We start from the raw sequence: 18,620 nt of genomic DNA, 5'->3' as shown, positions 1-18,620 counted from the left end.
GAGGAAAGCCAGGAGAGGACTGGGTGGAGACAGCGTCCCCTGCAGACCTAGGCGAGGAGCTTGTGTTTGGATGGACATGCAGGTTCAGGAGGGGATCCACAGAGTGTGGACATCGGAACCATCATTACGCATGCAGGAGGTCTCCCAGACTTGATGGGGCTTGGTGGGAAGGGTGGAGGAGCAGAGGGAGCCAGTTTACATGGGGGCTAAGGAGCTGCACTGCTTCCTGCTCTGTGCTCTCAATGCCCTACCATAAGTTTTATAATAAATCTTGCAGTTCATGAGGGAGTTTCACAGGCTCGTATGCCACTTATCTAAGTATTTCAAGGACATCCTCTCATTTCTCTGCAGATTGTATAATTCTTGGGAAGTTAATCTTGCAAAGATATAATCACAGCTGCTTCTGAGTTCTGATAAAATCCCACCAGGGAGAATTATAAAGGACTTGGTAATAAGGCATTGTAACCAAGTCATCCCAGTGAGTGGGGATTGAGGTGACCAGTGACTGTAATAGTGACTTGGCTTTCTTCCCCTCTGAAATTGTCTGTGGAATTCTCTTGCATGGGCCCAAGACCCACTGGCTTAACCACCTTCTCCATCTGTGCAGACTCCTGGGGAAGGGGGTGATGGTTTGAGTCGCCTCCCCAGCTCTTTTGCCTACCTGCTCACCATACACCTGAAGGAAGGCCGGAACCTGGTGGTGCGAGATCGCTGTGGTAAGGCTTCGCTGTGTTAATGCTGTGTGAGCTTGAAAACTTCTGTCTCTCTACCCTGTGTCAATGCTGTCCGTCAGCCTGTCCCATCACGGTATGGTTCAGGACAGACCGGAGCTCCAGCCTAAACCTCTCCAGGTCTCAGCCATTTGCACTAAATTATTTAAACACATTGAACCTTACTATCCTTTTGCATTACTAAATTAAATTGTAACAATACTGATAATCACATTAAGTTGTTTTAGAATAAATGGGGTAAGTCTGATAGGTTTATGCCTGGCACACAGCAACTGCTCACGAAAAGGTTCTCCGGATCCTACTGCTTTAATTATCCAAGAGAAAGAGGGGATGCATCCTCAGCAGAAGGTCCTCAAACATCCAAATCGATGGAAATAGTCCTTTCAACCAAGTCCCTTCTGTTCTGAGATCCTACTGGACTCTCCATAGCTATTATTGGTCTTTACCTTTTATGTGTCTCTCTATACATTTCCATAAATATATACTGATATATGACTGTGCTTTCTCCTATAAATATATTTTCTGTTGTCTAATATTGCTAATACTACATACTGTAACATTTTATGTTAATGTATCTGTTTTGCTGAGAACTATTTATTTCACGTATTGTGTATGTCTCTGTGCACAGTTAAGGGTGTACCTTAAATAAAAATATCATATGTTGGGTGGTGCCTGTGGTTCACAGGAGTAAGGCACTGGCCCCATATGCTGGAGGTGGTGGGTTCAAACCCAGCCTTGGCCAAAAACTGCAAAAAAATAAAAAATAAAATATATATATATATATATATGTTTAAGGGCGGATGGGGAGCCTGACCAAGTGACCTCAAATCTTGGCGTCTCCATTCAGTGCTATTTGATTTAAGAATATTCCTTGATACCTGGATGTGATGTTAACCTACTTTGTGGACTATGAGAAAGATGGTAGGCATTGATTATAAAGCATTTAGTCTGCAATTGAGTTTTTCCTTCTATATTTTTATAATTCTTTTTAAATTTTCATCATTAATGGTTTTTAAAAATACACACTGAAGCATTTTTCTCACAGTTTGTCACTTATCTTTAATGGTACGACCTCTTCTGTCCTTGAGAGGGTTTTCATTTCTCTGCAGGCAGATATGTGCGTTTTCTTCTTTTTACGTCTGTGTGGTTTAGTTGTTGAGGCTTTTTCAGGTTAAGGAGTTCCTGTCTTCAGGTCGCGGCCAGTTTCTCTGGTTGCTGCTTCTCTGCTCTGTGTGAGGACGTTTCTGCCTTTTGAGTCTCCATGTGTCATCTCCGGCTGTCAGCTTTTCTTTTTTCCTTCTCATTCTTCCTTCACTTTCCCTTCCAGGAAGAACTCCTCAGCTCCATCCTCCAGTGTGCTCACTTTCTTGTCAATTGTTAACGTTATGCTGTTCCGTTTATTGCATTGGCATTTTTTTCATTTTTATTATAGCGTGTTTTTGTGTTATGAATGAGATGATGCCGTCTCTCTTGAGAATATGAAGTATGCATTTAAAATCTCCCATCTGGAGTGTGTGTACGTGCTCTCTCAGGGATAAGGGCACTGTAGCTGCCTCTCCTGCAGGACAGGAGTTTCTTTTGCGTGTTCGATTCTCTGGAGAGCTGTGTTCATCCTTTGTTTATGTGTTTATGTGTTTCTGTTTGTGGCTACTATTTTTGTTGCTGTGACCTGCCCTCGGTGATGGCGAGGAGGACTGGGACATGCAGCAGGACAGGGTGAGCCAGTAGTTCAGGCTGGATTCTCCCCATTGGTGCCGGTTGTCACCAGCGCCCTGAAAGCCTCCCTCTCAGGGTTCCTGCCTGTCCCTAAGTGCGTTTGCTATTGCTCGGCCTCTGGGGGTGAGACAGTGCTGGCCCTTCCAGCTTTCTGTGGGTGCAGCTCCAGCCAGTCACCCCAAGAGCTGCTGCTTCATCTGTCGCCTCTGAGTGTGGCTGGCTCCCCTGCCACACACCCTTCCACCTCGCCACCCGCCACTTAGAAACCTTTTTGCTGTGACTCTCTACAGGTCATAGTCTGGGCTATAGATTCTCTTATTAATTTGATCTGAACTGACTTCCATCTTTCAGGGCTGTATGAAGTGTGTATATATATATATATATATATATATATATAATTTCTGAATATTATGGGGGTACACACATTTTGGTGACATCGTTTGCTTTTGTGCATTTTAAGTCAAAGCTGAGAATGCCCAGAAAGTGTGCGTTGTGCGGTTAGGTGTGAGTGTCCCCGTCCTTCCCTGCTGCTCCCAGCTATCTGAATTTCACTGAGTTTGGCTTCCATATGAGAACATAGGGGTTGGTCATCACTTAGCTCCAATTCAGTGTTGAATACATCTGATGTTTTTCCATCTTGAGATACTTCACTTAGGAAAATGGTCTCTACTCCATCTGGGTTATTCAAAAATATACTAGATCACTGTCTTTTTTTTTTTTTTTTCTCTTCTCCTTAAGCAGGACCTTGATCCCCTTCCCCTCCCTTCTCTCATGTTCTCTCAGATATACCATTTTTTAATTGTGAAAATATTTCATTTTCTACTTGTTGGTAAATAGTTTCTTAATCAAATCGGTTTTTTATCAATCAGTTGTGCCTTTCGTGTCTCTCTTCTTGTCATAAACACCCCATCCATAGTGATGGCTCGATCTCGTACATTATTTTTAATGACTCGGGGCAGACAGCACTTTGTGCTTGAAATAATACCTGGGGGACACAATGATAAACCCATGTGATGTTGGCCCCCACAAATCCCCAACTCCAAACCTGCACACTGTCCAATGGACGCTTCTGTCAAGTAATGATCATGATCAAGTCCTTTTTATGGGAGCCTACGATCAAGTTCATTTTTATGGGAGCCTATCTGGAGATCACAAGTGCTCCAGAGAGAGTGTCGTTAACTTTACTAGAAAGAAAATGTTCTTAATATGCATGTCCCTGTTTTAAATTTTTGGAATTTGCCCAGTGCTTTGTAACTTCTGCCGTGTACATGGGCTCCCGGCCTCTTCTATGGCTTGGCTATGCCTTTGCCAGTTCCCCCATCGTTTCTGGGAAGAGACCCCTCACGTCCTTTATTGATGAGAGTTATTAAGCTACACGACTGTTGGTGTATCATATTGATACAGTCACAGCAGATTCCTAGCAGACGGTCAGTGAGCTTGTCAGGCGGTGAAGTCCTTGCTCACATCAGAAGGTGAGTGAAGGAACAGGTTTGTTTCAAGACCAAAGGAAAGGCCACGATCTGCGCTCTTCCCCTAGCTGTTGTCTCAGCTGCCTCGGTTCCTCAGAGTTGAAACATCATGTGAGAACTCAGCTTTTATCTTAAGTACCCAGTGAAACCAACACGTATCATCCAAGTATAAAAACCTAATAGGAAGTCCACATTGGATTCAGCACCTGTTTCGTTTGAAACCAGTAAAGACTGTCCTTGACCGATTTATTTATTGGCAAGATTAATCCTTATCAATTAAGAAAACAGTGTACTCCCAACGGGTCTTTTTTTAAAATACCTTGTGGGGTAATGTGCCTCCCGGTACTGTGACAATGTTAATTCCAGCTTGATTGTCACAAGTTTTACACTAGTGATTAGGGCGTGATCAAGAGCCCGCTCAAGGCAAGGCAGCATTTGAGTGTCCACTGTGGATTGAAGCCAGGCTCCGACTGGAGAATGACTGAAGTATTTATTGTACATTTCAAAACAGGTAAAAGAGGCTATTTGGAGTATTCTTCACCCTGAAAGTAATTAATATTCTAATCACCCAGATTTGATCATTTAGTATACACATGTATCACAATATAACATGTGCCCTAGAAATGTGTGAAATTATTATATATTAATAAAAATATATAGGGCATAGTGTCCTACAGTAGAAAAGCCAATACGTGATAAGATGTGTTATTAGAGCTCTTAGTTACTAACTGTGATGAAATCGCCCGTGTCCCTGACTCCCAGCGTGAGCCCATTTCTGTGCTCTCTGTTAGCTCCTCCGTCCTCTTGGTTCTTAACTTGTGCCAGTTTGTCAATATCCTGTGCCCTCTCTCTGTGCTTCGTCTCTAACATAGAAATTTGTTTTATATCCCTGACCTCTGAACAGTGCAGGGGCTTAGGGTACTGACTCCTTGCATAGTCAAAGATCCACATGTAACTGTTGACTCCCCCAAACCTAACTGCTAATAGCTGACTGTTGACTGTAAGTCCTACTGATAACATAGACATTCCATGAACATGTATTTTGTATGTGATATGTGTCAGTATTATAGACTGTATTCGTACGACGCAGTAAGCTAGAGGAAAGAAAATGTTATTATAAAATTACTAGGGAAAAAAAAATATTTGCTCATCATGAAATGGAAAAGGATTGTCACAAAGGTCTTCATGTTCATGTTGACCAGTCTCTACTTTCGAACGTTGAGGGAGAGAACTAGTTTTGATGAGTCATTCTTTGCTAAGAAAAGGTTTAGCCTTTTCCTTAGATTGTTACGTAATCATTACTGTTTATAGAACTTTCTGTGTAAAACATGGATCAGTGAATTTTTTATGTACAGGGCAAGGTAATAAATAATTTAGGCTTTATGGGCTGTGACAACTCTTCAATCCTTTAGAATAGTGGGGAAACAGCCATAGATAATAAGTAAACAAATGGGCGTGTCTGTGTTCCATTAAAACTTTATTTACAAAAACAGGCAGTGGTCTGGATTTAACCAATAGGCCAAAGTTTGCTAAGTAAGCAAAGTTTGATCCTGAGAAGAATATAAATGGTTTGATTTTTTTTTTTTGAAGCAATGTCTTACTCTGTCACCTTGAGGTCGATTGCCTGTGGCATCATGGCTCACAGCAACATCAAACTCTCACGTTCAAGCAGTCTTCATGCCTGAACTTCCTGAATAGCTGGGACTACAGGGGTTTTTTGGGGTTCTCACTCATGCTCAGGCTGGTCTCAAACTCCTGAGCTCAAGTAGTCTATAATACCTCAGCCGTCCAGAGTGCTAGGATTATAAGCATGAGCCACTGTGCCTGGCCTTAGGGTCTGATTTTTGGATTCTTGATCTAAAAATCTGCTTAAAACATTATTAAGTGGTTATCAGGACTGGGAGCTTCTGCTTCTCAGTGGGAGTACCTAGGAAGCACCTTCGTGATATGTCATGAAATAATGCAGGAAAACTGGAGATATTGGGTAATTAAAAGTCAGTTTTTGATATTAGTGAAAAAAAATTGTATCCATCTTAGGAAAAGACTATTCCCACAACCCCCCAAGAAAAGGTATTAACAAGTTCTAATCAGGTTTGTGACTGGGGATCCCAACTTGTCACTTTGCCTATCAGGAAAGAGTGTGGAGAAGCCTCTCGGACACCAGGGCACCCTCTCTCTATTATGGTGCTGTTAGCTGGGGACTGGGGGCAAAGGCTGTGTGTGCTTTCTCTAAATCCCTCACTTCCCTGGCTCAAAAATACAGCTGGTTTGTAAAGAGCCTATGATGGTGGGCTTTTGAGATTATTCTGGAGAGTTTTGTAGCATTTGCTAAACTATAAAGTCACTGATTTTTCTTTGGTAGGAATCAGGAGGAAGTTCTACCTTCAAACAGTGGGCAAGTCTAGCGCTGGTGTTCAGAAAGGACTTTGGGGGGAGTTCCCACTGGTTCACCCCAGGGGTCTTCAGTTGTCAACTTCGTGTGTGTGTGTGTGTGTGTGTGTGTGTGTGTGTGCAGGCTTGAGCATGCATGAAAAAAACAAACATAGCTCAGTGTTGTGGTGGCACCTGTAGTCCCAGCTACTCAGGAGGGTGAGGCAAGAGGATTGCTTGAACCCAAGAGTTTGAAAGGTTGCTGTGAGCTGTGACACCACAGCCCTCTACCCCAGGTGACAAAGTGAGACTCTGAAAAACAAGACAAAACAACCCCCCCTCAACCCCAACGACAATTAAAAAAAACCCAAAAACTTACTGGTTATCAAGAAGAACCAAGTTAGTGGGTGACTCAGTAGTAACTCCCTGATGCATATGTAATCATGTATATCAGATGGTATCCTGGGAGGCTGAGAAGTTCGAATGAAATGGCTTTGTAAGTGTGGCTACTTTGAGGAGATTATTACTGGCAGGCCATTTTCGAGTTCTTCAAGAATTTCCTTTGACTCTCTGGCATGTGGACTTTCTACCTTTACTAGACTAGAACCAGCATAGGGGAGCTTAGTACTAAATTAAGCTGCCCTATTTTAAATGCTACTATGTTTTGCTTGCTTTCTGTAGTGGTCTTTCTACAAACGAACCTTACACAGATGCTGTAAATTGTCCAGACATTGCCTTGTGCTCACCTCCCTGAGGAATCCACCGGCAAGGACCCGTGGCCATTTCCCTCCATCTCTGTCCGTCCCCGTCATTCTCTGTGTAAACTCTTTTTACTCTCTTTCTCATCTTACTTTCTTTGCTTTTTCTTTTCCTCATCCTGTTTTCCTTTTATTCTTCATTTCCTTCCTGTTTTTTTCCCCACTGGGAGGTTATAAAAGATATACTGTTTTTAACCCAATAAGATAAATGCCTGTTTTAAGTTCTTGGTCTGAGCCAATGTTGTAGCTCTTGGTGTCTTAAACTCTGAGATTGGTAAAGTAGAAGGAATAGGATATGACCACATGCTCTTACGTGCAACTGCTTCATGATTTGGTTGATGCACAGAGGAAAGTGGCTCCTGGCTCAGTTTTCCATGGAAGGGAATATGGCTCAGAAGGCCTCTTTTTGTCTTAGAGTTGGTGGCATTGATGCCAGCAGCCCTATGCTCCAGTCCTGGCTTGAGCTTTAGTGTTGTGATGTGGGAAGGTCTCTTGTCCTGGGCAAAATGTTTAGCTTATGACCTCTTGAACCAGATAGCATTAATACCTGGAAAGCAAGGACCCTACTTTCAAACCCAGCCTTTCCCTTACTTTAGGCAATGACATTAGTTTACTGCTGTGGACTGAAAGAACTATGTTGCTGGTGCCCTCTTGTGGCCACTTTTCAGCATTGCAAAAGGGAAAGGCAGATCCTTGAAGTTCCCTGGAACGTTACTGGGCCTGTAAAGATCATGCTAGCCGAAGGTTGAAAACTGATGGTCTTCTTTTTGATGTGAGTTTTAGGCCACGAAAAGTCATGACCCATTTATCCCCCCGAGTGCTCTCTTTCTCCACCTCCAGCACGGGTAGGTATTTGACATTTGTTTTTAGAGCAATGACTTCCTTTACACATTACAGGAAAAATGCCATAGATGAGCCATTCCAACCAGAAAATGACTTAGAGAAAAGATGAAAAAATCTCCCAATAGGGTGAAAATTCTGCCGGATAATAGGTGTTTAGTAAATTTGTAAACTGTTACCAAAATGTCCTCATGTAAGGGACCTCTGATTAAAGTCTTGGTTTTCCTTTGCAATTATTGTTATGTAATTTTTTTTCCTTATAAAGAGAAACTTTTCTTAAGATTCAGAGAGAAACATATTCTTTTTGTCATGCTGTAATGGAGGGACAGGTGGGTGTTTGGGAGCCCTGTGTTGTGTGCTGAGGAGCAGCTGTCCAACTCCTTAACAGGTGTGTTCTGAATGGATGTACTGCAGTATTCAATCCTTCAGCCCTCCCTCTGGGCGTCTCTCTTGGGCCAGGCTCCCTCTTCAGCCTTTTCCACAGGCCCTGCTGTGTCTCACAGATTCCTGCCCTGATGTGAATTGTGTGTGGGAGGCGCTGAGTAATGGCTAAGAGTCACGGACTCGGGACCCAGCCCGGCAGAATGTAAATCCTGGCTCAGACACGATCTACCCGCGAGCCCGCTGGGCCTGTGGGTGGAATTAACCTTGCATAGGTGCTTAGGGGGACTTGGAGTGGGACAGTAGGATTGTGCAATAAATATTAGCCATTATAATGATAGTGTCTATTGTCAGAGTTATCCCTGGCAGAGTGATTCCGAGCTGGGATTTATTTTTGCATTTCCCCTGAAAAGGGAGCCACTTCATGACTTCTGAGTTTTCTTTTGGGCTCATCTTCCCAGCTTCTCCATAATTTCTTACATTGTTTGTGGATCTTTTAGCTTTGTTACTCTTTTTGACAGTTTGTCCCCTCCTCTGTCACCACTGCTACCTCCGTTCTGGTGGCAATCGTTGTTAAAGCTGTGTTCGGAGACCAATACCCATTTTCTGGGAGAACCCAAACATTAAAGACAGGCTATTTTAAAGGCACGTTATTTGAATAAGGCCTCTGTTGGGGTGGCAGTTTTATTTTTCCCATCTGAAATTTGACCCAGAAAATTTCTCTCAAAAATTATAGTGACTGGGTGGCACCTGTTGCTCAAAGAAGTAGGGCGCCGGCCCCATATACCAGAGGTGGTGGGTTCAACCCCGGCCCTGGCCAAAAACTGCAAAAAAAAAAAAAAAGAAAAATTATAGTGACCTGCAGGGGAGAAACTGGCAGGGAAGAAGGAACACCCTTAGGTCATTGCTTCCTGGAGTTTCAAACTAACTATATGTGCTGATCTGAATTTTTAAATCTATTTCTCTATCTAATGCAAAATAAGAATGTGGTTTCTAAATTGTTTGATTATCTACCTTTTTAAACTAAGCACATGCTTTTCTTTTTTTTCTGTTTTATTCATTTATTTTTACATATACATGTGTTTATTTGGTTTTTACTTTTTGCCTTCACAAAATCAAAAAGGCTTAAAATTTAATAACTGTAACAGTGTTTAAGATAAGGAGTAGAAACAGAAACCTCATAAAGAAGGAATGAAGATGAATATATTTCAGAAAAGAAATCAGACGATTGCTGCAACAAAATATTGAGCAATAATAAAAATAATGATGCAAAAAAAGTAACATTCACATTGTCAAATAAGAGTATGTCTATTATAGAATGCTTTGACTCTGAGGGTCAGTAGGGAGTCATCCATTAACTACTACTTTTTTTTTCCCCAAAGTCTCAAGAAATAGATAACTAATAATTAAAAATAAAAGATAATTTCAAAAAACAGATCATGCCAAATCTTATAGACAATAGAAAAAGAAGAAATACTTTGAAATCATTCTACTCCATCTGGATACACCTAATATTAAAATTGGAAAAAATATATTATTGTAAAGGGAAATTGCAAACATATTTCACTTATAAATGCGGATGTAATATCCTAAACTGCATACTAACAAGTTGAATTAAAAATTATTGTTTAAGTAGCACATACTTTTCTATAAGATTTTTATTTTGAGAAGAAATTAAAAGCTTAATAGTGTATCATACTTGGTTTAATCAACATTTCAAATTAGGTTTGTTTGAAATTTGTTTTATTAAATATTAGGAGTAATGCTGTAGCAAACATTCTTATGCCTAATCTGTATACACAGCTTTTTATAGCTTTGTAAGTCTATTATTAACGTGGATTGACTATTTCCTATTATATAATCTGAACATTTCTAGATTCTCATTACTGAATTGCCAGTTTATCCTTGAGAAAGATCTACTTTGCTGACCTACCAGTAGCATGGAAGTGGCCCACTGCATCACATGTAGAATGCTAGTTTGATAGAGGGAAATGCCGTCCTGTTTGTGCTTTAATTTGTTATTTGTACTAGTGAACTTGGACTTTTAAATATGTTCAGTTACACATACTTCCTTTTCTCTTGCATAATCTGTTTCATCTGTTACTGTTGCTCATTCTTCTGTTTCCTGGATATGTTTGTGTATATTTTTCTAATTTATCATTTGCCTTTTAATTTTGTTCATACATTTTTTTGATGGCAAGAATCTTTTTCTTTTTTTTTGGCCTGGGCTGGGTTTGAACCCACCACCTCCAGCATATGGGGATGGCGCCCTACTCCTTGAGCCACGGGCGCTGCCCAAGAATCTTTTTCAACTTACAATTCTATTCTGGGTATATCTTTTTTTTTTTTTTTTTTTTTGGTTTTTGTACCTAGAACGACCTTTTCTCTCTTGAGACACATACATATTAACTCATACGTATTCTTTTCTTTGTCTGGTTTTATATTTTCCATTTATCTGTTTCCATCTTTCTCAAGTTTGTTTTGATTACTGGCCTGGAGTAGGAATTCAGTTTTATTTGTGCCACATGGTCACGTAACCAGGACTAAATACTTCTTTCTGCATTGAGTTGCCTGCCCCTTGTAAATTATATATTAAAACTCCATACATAGAAGGATCTGATTTCATGATTTCTCTTTGATGCCTACTGATTTGTTTTTTTTGTTCAGGTTATGGTACTGAACTTATTTTGCAAAGTTTGGGGTCAGCTTCTCATTGGAGTACCTTCTCTGAACACCAGATGGCGTGAGATCACTGGTTTGCTTGTGTGGGAGCACCAGACACAAACGTCAGGACCAGATGGTTCCTCAGGAGGAAATCACCCTCCCTGCCACACAGGCAGTGGTTTTCTTCACTTGCTGCGTCTGGGTAGCTTGCTGAGGTCCTGAAGTTAGTGACTGGAGCTCAGTTTTTAAATTTGTTTCTATTTATTCCTTTACCCTAGATATATAGATCATCATCCGATGTGTTTAGCCTGTTGTCTAATGTACTGCAACACGGACCTCTCTCCTCTGAAGACTTTTGTTATTTGCTTCTATTTTGAGACTCTACAAACTCACAGACTGATTCCTTGATGATGCTCTATTGCTTTATAGCGTCAGTGTGCCTGTTTTTTCCCAGTAGGATCCTCTCTCAATTCCTAAGAAGTACCTTGGAGCAAAAGTGGGATGTTTCTTATGTCACCTGCATGTAAGACATTGCCTTGCGCCCAACCAAAGGTCATTGACTTGAGTTCAACATATCTTCTATTTGCTTGAATAGGAGTGGCCGGAGAAAAGCTATTTCTTTTTTGCCCCCCCACTGGCATTGAAAGTTCTTATTTGGAATTTGATCCACAATCTATATAAATCATTTACATGGCATCAAAATAGAAAATAGCACAAAATACAATTGAGGTATAAGCTAAGAGCACAGTCATGTTTTAATAAATATAATTCAAAATTTATAAACTCCGTGACTAGATGAGTCTTATTTTTTAGTAACACCATGTAAAATCTTTATTTTACATGAAGTATCTTTATTTTACATGAAGTAGAGTGCGATCTCGTGTGTCATGTAATGTAACCAATCGCAGCAATTTGACCTGTCAAACTACATGATTGGCAGAACTTTGAATTGAGTTATGGTCAATGTACTCAACAATTTAACAGTTTCAGAACAGATATTTCATTTACTGCCTTCATAAATGAGAACTTCAGAAGTAACGCAAGGCAGCTATGTTGGCTTAAACTCACCAAGAGAACTCTAAGAGGATGGAGAGAGACGCTGCGTCCTGTGCTGTTTTCAAGCCCTGCTGATGTAGTTTGTTCCATTGTCTGTGAGTTGGTGAGAGACGTTCCACTTGCGTGCATGTGGATGTGTATTCTGTGTGTCCATGGTCAAGACTTCGTTTAGATTTCAGCTACAGCACTGCGCAGTGCTACCAGGGCATCACACCACACGTATTTACCCTGTGCTGAACTTGAGCAGGAAGCACGGCACATAATGGGGGACCAAGTCGGGGGTGCAGTGGGCATGTTCTCAAGACTCTGTAACAGATTACCTCACATCTCAGCAGCAACTATATGTTTGTGAATTCTGGGAGAGCAAATCTGGATCTGGCTCGGTGGAGATGGCTTGTCTTTTCTGCGTGTTATTTGGGGCTGGTCCTCTGAAGTCTTGAGGGTCTCTGGAGTCCCATAGTGCATGCCCGGAAGCTGGCAACGAGAAGACCACAGCTGTCCCCAGGAGGCCTCTCCACGAAGCTCCTCTTCCACACGGCATGTCTGCCTCAGAGTTGGCAGCTCAGGGCTCCAAGCGTCAGGGGCTTGGGCACAAGGCTGGAACTATGTCACCTTTCGTGACACAGCCTTGAAAGGAACAGCACACTGCATTGGTGGACGCAGTCACCCCATTCGAGGTGAGGGACAGCCCACTTTTTGATGAAAGAAGTATCATAGAATTTGGGGGTTAGATCATAATATTTCTCTAGTTCTGAAGATGTTCGAGTGGAAACAGTCTGGCTCTGTGGCCTCAGTGACTTTCCTCATCGTTTTAAAAACGTTTTTTGTTATCTATATTTATGGCACAACATGCTGTTTTATATCCCTATATGAAATGATTACTACAGTGAAGCCAATTAACACATCCATCCTCTCACATCGCTACTTTTTTGGTGCAAGCCAAGAGCATCTGAAATCTACTCACTCACTGCGTTTCCGGGGCACGATGCTGTCTTATTAACCCTAATAACTGTAGTAACGCAGCTCAGAGCCTTTCAGCTGCTTCTTCCTATCTCCCCACACCCTGCCCCTGAAAGGCCACGCGACTTCTCGATTATATGTAATTAACTTTTTTTTTTAGATGCCACATAGACGAGGGGACATGCCGTTTTCATTCTGTGCCTGATTTATCCCCCAGCACAGTGTCCTCCGTCCAGGTTCTTCGTGTGGTTGAGAACGACAAAGTCTCTTACTATGTGGTGGAATAAAATGTCTCATCCTTACTGTGCTAATGTGATCAGTGCACATCTCGTAAGGTTTTTGTAATACTCGAAGGCGGTCCCATCCATTGTTGACGTGACCACTAAACTTTCGTCCTGTTCTATCTTTTCTGTAAAGGCTGGTGTCCATTTTGTTAGACGTAGATTCATGCTTGAGTGATGGCTTGGGTGGGGGATTTTTTAGTATTTTTGAATATACAGGAGAAGATTGGGGAGTGAATAACTGCCTGTGCTTTGCCAGCGTGGATTTCCAGAGTGCGCTGCTCCCGTGCCCGCGGTCAGGCCCCTTCCCCCTTTATGCATTCTGAGCAGCCGCCTTGGCCGGCTCCCTGGCTTCCTCCTTTCTGCCGTATTCTTACCACTGCCTCTCTCCTCCTCTTTCCTATGTTGTCATACCTTCTTGTAAGTTTACAGAGGTCCCTCTATTTTTAGCATTACAAGGACAACTGTGCCCCCAGTCTCTGAGCAGAAGTTCACGCTCCTGTGTGCTTCTGGTCAACTGGGCAAATGTAGTGTGCAGGCATCTGCTCTTAATACCCACTTCACCAAAAGCCCGTAGTTCATCTATTCACTAAGCTCCCAGTTTACTGAAAATACTGGACTCTTTAAAAACAAGGCTGGACGATTAAATTCACAAACTCATACTAGAAAAAGTGCCATGTACCTCATCGCTGAATATCACTGTAGTCACCAGATGGCCATATGGAGTCCTCCAAAGGTGGCCGTAGTGGTGTTCAGCGATGAGGTGTGCAGCACTTTCTCTGGGATGGGTCTGGGAACTTAACTGTCCACCTCACGGGATGACAGCTCTGATGGTCATTCCAGAAAAAGAGCTCCAGAATTGCTTTGAAGGGTGGACTAGGTGCTAATGTAGGTGCATCACTTCCCAAAGGAGGTGCTTCGAAGGGGACCACAGTGACATTCAGCAGTGAGATCTGGAGCACTTTGCTTTAGGGTGAGTTTGCAGACTTCACTAGCAGTGTTTTCCTTTCCTCTTTATAAAGTGATGCAGGGGGTCCCACAAGTCACCTGTACAGTCATCATACGTGGGAGGGACGGGAAATTATAGGGAAATGTACCTTTACTTACAAAATACTAGTTACAACATTTTACAAGATATTTACAATATATTTTCTGTGTGTTGGCCACCTCTCTGAAAAATTTTGTAATGAATATTTTGTAAACAAAGGTACATTTAGCTCCAATTTGCAAGTTTCCCTGTGAGGATGACTTTATGGGCCACTATTAGGATGCTCTGTAGTTACTTGTATTTATATAGATACAGGTTGGGGACTTTTAAAAAGAGATTTGGAAGGTCTCTGGGTCATACACATATTAGTTGATGGATTATGAAGATGAAATCAAAGCACCATTTGAAACTATTTGATTTGTGTGACTGTCCCACCACCACCACCACCACCCCCGCCCCACATGGGAATCAATGTGTCATGGCCCAGGCTACAGAGCCAAGAAAGGAGAAGACCAAGGACAGGAAAAGAGAAGATATTGGGGAGGACAGGTGGGGAGTGGAGTCTGAGGGTGGTGTGTGGAGGTTGGAGGAAGTTCAGGGAGGCCACACACAGGGGGAGAGCATGAGTACCCCAAGAAGACCTTATTCTCCAATTCCTTAGAGCTTCCTTACATCCCATTATTTATTCCATTGAAGTTTTATAAACTTTATATATAGTCAAGATAAACAAGTTTTCATAAAAATAATTCAGATCATTGCGCTGTAATGTGGTCATTGGAAATTCTTTCAGTAAACTGGACTTTGGTCAGTTACCTGGGGCCACTTGTCCCAGGGTTCACCCCCTGGCCTTGTCCAAGGTGCCAGTGGGACTTTATTCATGGTGGGTCTATGTAGAGAAGGGAAGATACTTGGGAGAAAAGTTCAAGGTACTAACTGGCCTAATAGAGTGGCAAGACCCAGAGAAGATTGGAGAAGAAATTGTTCCTCTGTGAGTGGTAACAACCCCCCCCCCCAAATAAAAGCAGCTCCTAGAAGCATGAAGCCCCCAACTGATGAAGAAATAAGGCCAAGGTGAGCCTGGGAATGTGCATTTTCCCTTCATTTGATTTTAGCAGGTAAAACCTGCCTTGGAATTCTGCTAGCCTGGAATCTACCACTATCTTAAATAACAGAGAATTTTCTCTGTGCAGAAAAATTTCCTTCTTTCAAGGGTGATTGAGAAAAAAAATGCCCTCTAAATTTCCACATTTCTTGGGTTTCTGAAGATATCAGTTAAGAGTGCAGTGTTTAGGGGTGTCCAACCTGCAGCCTGTGGGCCACGTGCAGATTATTTGAGGACTGTTGCTTAGCTGTGGTGGGTGTTGGATATCATGAAAAGTATGCATAGATCTTTTTCTTTGCTTATTAGCTTTCCTTGGTGTTTGTGTATTTACTGTGTGATCCAAGATAACTCTTATTCTTCTAATTTGTGAATGTGTGGCCAAAAAGATAAAAGGTTGGAGACATTTGGAAGACATTACTTGATCTGGATAGCTCACCCTGACCACTAGAGGGCAGCAGCACCTGTTCAAAACTCATCCCACGCTCCCGCTGAAGCCCCTCCCAGAAAATCTTTTATTTAGCCAGCATCAAAAAAAAAAGTCAACTTATGGATCCCACATAAATGTATCCCAGACTTAGTTCTTTTTCTTGCCAGGAGAAAAGGTTCTAAATATACGTACGTATTCAGAAGACTCTAAATGTGTGTTTATAAATAGAACGTCGCTTACTATTCTTATACTAGAGGATAAGTAAAAAGGCAAATTTATATTTTTTATGTGTTTTAAAATACTGTTTATGCGGTCTGAGCTCATCTATGTAGCTCAGTTCCACCAAAAAACCTGGTAAATAATTGTTGACTGGAATCTAAACTTTTAAGCTTTCCTTAAGAAAGTTATTACAAAATGCAACTTAGTATGAATGTGGTGATAATTTCCTTTTGTGAACCAACAGCTGCTTTGAGAAATACATTTAATTAGAAAGCTTTTTTAGCTTAAGATGACCTTTCCTTTGGAGAAACTGGATGACTAATTGGTATAATTTGGCAAGCATGCTTTGGCGATAGCAAATAAGTAGGCTTTTCTTTAAAATAATGCTTTTATGTATGTGGCAATAAAGGTTTAGTTCAAATTAAGAATGCTAGGTTTTCTTTTCGGTAAAAATTTATGGGGTACCTGTGCAATTTTGTTATGGGCATAGTGGTTAAATGAGGACTTTGAGAGTACCCAACACCGCTCAAGTGTGTATTCCTAAGTGTACACAGGAATTCTAATGTTGAAAAATGTATATGACATTGTTTTGTGTATGTGTGATGTATGCACAGGCACATACATAAGCAACAATTGAACTGAGTTGCAGAAATACATTTATGGGCATGGAAGAATAATGTCTTATTGACCAAACAAAACAGGTATATAATACTGTAGATAGGCCAGTGCTGTTTTGTGAAAAGGATGTGAGTGTGTGCGTGCCAGTGTGTGCGTGCCAGTGTGTGCGTGCCCCAGCGTACACTGCCTAAGTGTGTGTAGCATAGTAAGCTTCTCTAGATAGTAGGAGTTCTTAGTGCATCTTGAAATACTGTGCTTTCTACCATAGCCCTGAATTATAGCATGAAACGCAGAGATAAGTTGTTTGCCATTCGAGCCCCTTATAGATGTATTTGATTTTCACATTACCGTGGTTCTCGAGCCATTCAGTATGATAGTATTTATTTCTGTTTACGTCTACGGATACTGGTCATCTTCTTCATAACATTCTCAAGGTGGAAAACAGTTCCTAAAGATGATAAATAAAACACCAGGAGGACAAAAATCTTCAAATCCTATGGTTCTTGGCAACTCGTGCCTGATGATAGACTCGAGTTGTCATGCCCTCACCAGGCTGCCTGTTATTTTAATCAAATATTGCTCCAGAGTGCTCTGAAATCCTGAATGAGTAACTTTATAACTGTAGTGAACGAGGTAGCTGGTACTTAGGAGGACTTGGTGATTTTTAGTTTTTATCTAGCTTTCTCCTTTCAAACTGCTGCATAGAAATTTTCCCAAATCACACGGCATCCCTGTGAGTAGAGAAGATAAGAAATTTCTATTCACTAATGAGAGGATGAGATAAATTATATACTTTACAGGATGGCAATAGAAGGAACAGTATAGAAAAAAATCTGCAGGGTGCATTATCTTGGACAATTAAAATACAGAGAACGGATATTTAATTAGTGCTACATACACGTCCTGCCCTCTCCTCTTTTATAGTGGCACTTACAGTGAGGCATTCTTGGAAAATGGCTGCAGCCTGCTCTCCTTGAAGTATTTGGGTTCATTCAGTTCTCAAGATAATCCTCTGAGCTGGGTACTTTGCTGTGTCACAAGTGAAGATAGGATGGCATAAAGAAATTGAGCAAATTGCCCAAGGTTATACAGTTACTAAAAGGAAGGTCTGGGATTTTAATCCGCCATGTCCATCTAACTTCAAAGTTTAGTCATTCATTCATCAAATATTTATAATCCATCTCCCATGCATATTAGCACCTCTGGGCATAAATCGTACCTTCCAGGCGCTTTGGTTGGTGGAATTTAATATTATGTTCAAAGGTGGTCCAAGTAAATGTTTTCTATATTTAAATAATTTTGTGAAATGCGGAGTGAAAAAGTTTTAAGTTGTTTTTATGATTTGTCTTCACTGCATGTCTTAGCAGAGTTTAATATGCTACTCTACACTGTGACAGTTCCTGGTGGTTTAAAATAACAGACCCCTTCCAGTCCACGCAGCGGAGCATCTCTGGAGGTGACGTTCTGCGGATCACAGTTAGGGAAACCCTGAGAGGAGCTTCCTGAGGTCTGGGCCCAGCTTTCTCCTCAGCCCTCGACGCTCTGCTGCTGTGTCATCACAGCCCCCGAGTTTCCTCGTGTCAGCCTCTTCAGGGCTCAATTCTAAATTATAAGCTGCTGCCAGATTGATACTTCTAAAACCTGGCTCTGCTCATTTTACCCTCCTGCTTGTGAGTGAACCTGAATTTCCCTGCCTCTTCATACTAAAATAATTCCAGATGGGCAAAGATCTAAGTGTTAAAAAAAGAAAGAAAAAAAAAAAACCCACCACAAAATCAGTGTGTGTGTGTGGGGGACCATTGCTGAATTAATTCCGAATCGTGTGAGAAAATTGCTCTAAGCAGGATATTACACTATAAAGCCATAAATAAAACCTTGGTAAATTTGACTAAACAAAAATTAAAATAATATATTACCAGAAATAACGTTAAGTCTAAACAAATCGTGACAAGATTTACAGTCAGCAGCTGATTTCTGTAATGAAGGGCTCTTTTAAATCTGTAAGCACAAGGCAAGCCGGGAGCCCTTCATGGGCATTTC

At 41.4% G+C, this 18,620-nt stretch overlaps 1 protein-coding gene across 2 annotated transcripts in view; it reads left to right on the top strand.

Moving 5' to 3' along the window:
- MCTP2 (multiple C2 and transmembrane domain containing 2) overlaps positions 1 to 18,620 on the top strand; it is a 183,726-nt gene that overhangs the window by 15,753 nt on the left and 149,353 nt on the right. For both annotated transcript variants that reach the window (XM_012804444.2, XM_003788814.3), the window contains exon 3: positions 608 to 716. In XM_012804444.2, coding sequence (XP_012659898.1) covers positions 608 to 716 — 109 coding nt within the window. The remainder of the gene's footprint in view (positions 1 to 607; positions 717 to 18,620) is intronic.

Source organism: Otolemur garnettii, unplaced genomic scaffold, assembly GCF_000181295.1.
Source record: "Otolemur garnettii isolate 467f Iridium unplaced genomic scaffold, OtoGar3 scaffold00029, whole genome shotgun sequence".
Classification (NCBI taxonomy): Eukaryota; Metazoa; Chordata; class Mammalia; order Primates; family Galagidae; genus Otolemur; species Otolemur garnettii.
The sequence above is the reverse complement of the archived record's forward strand: the minus strand, read 5'-3'. Positions and strand labels throughout refer to the sequence as shown.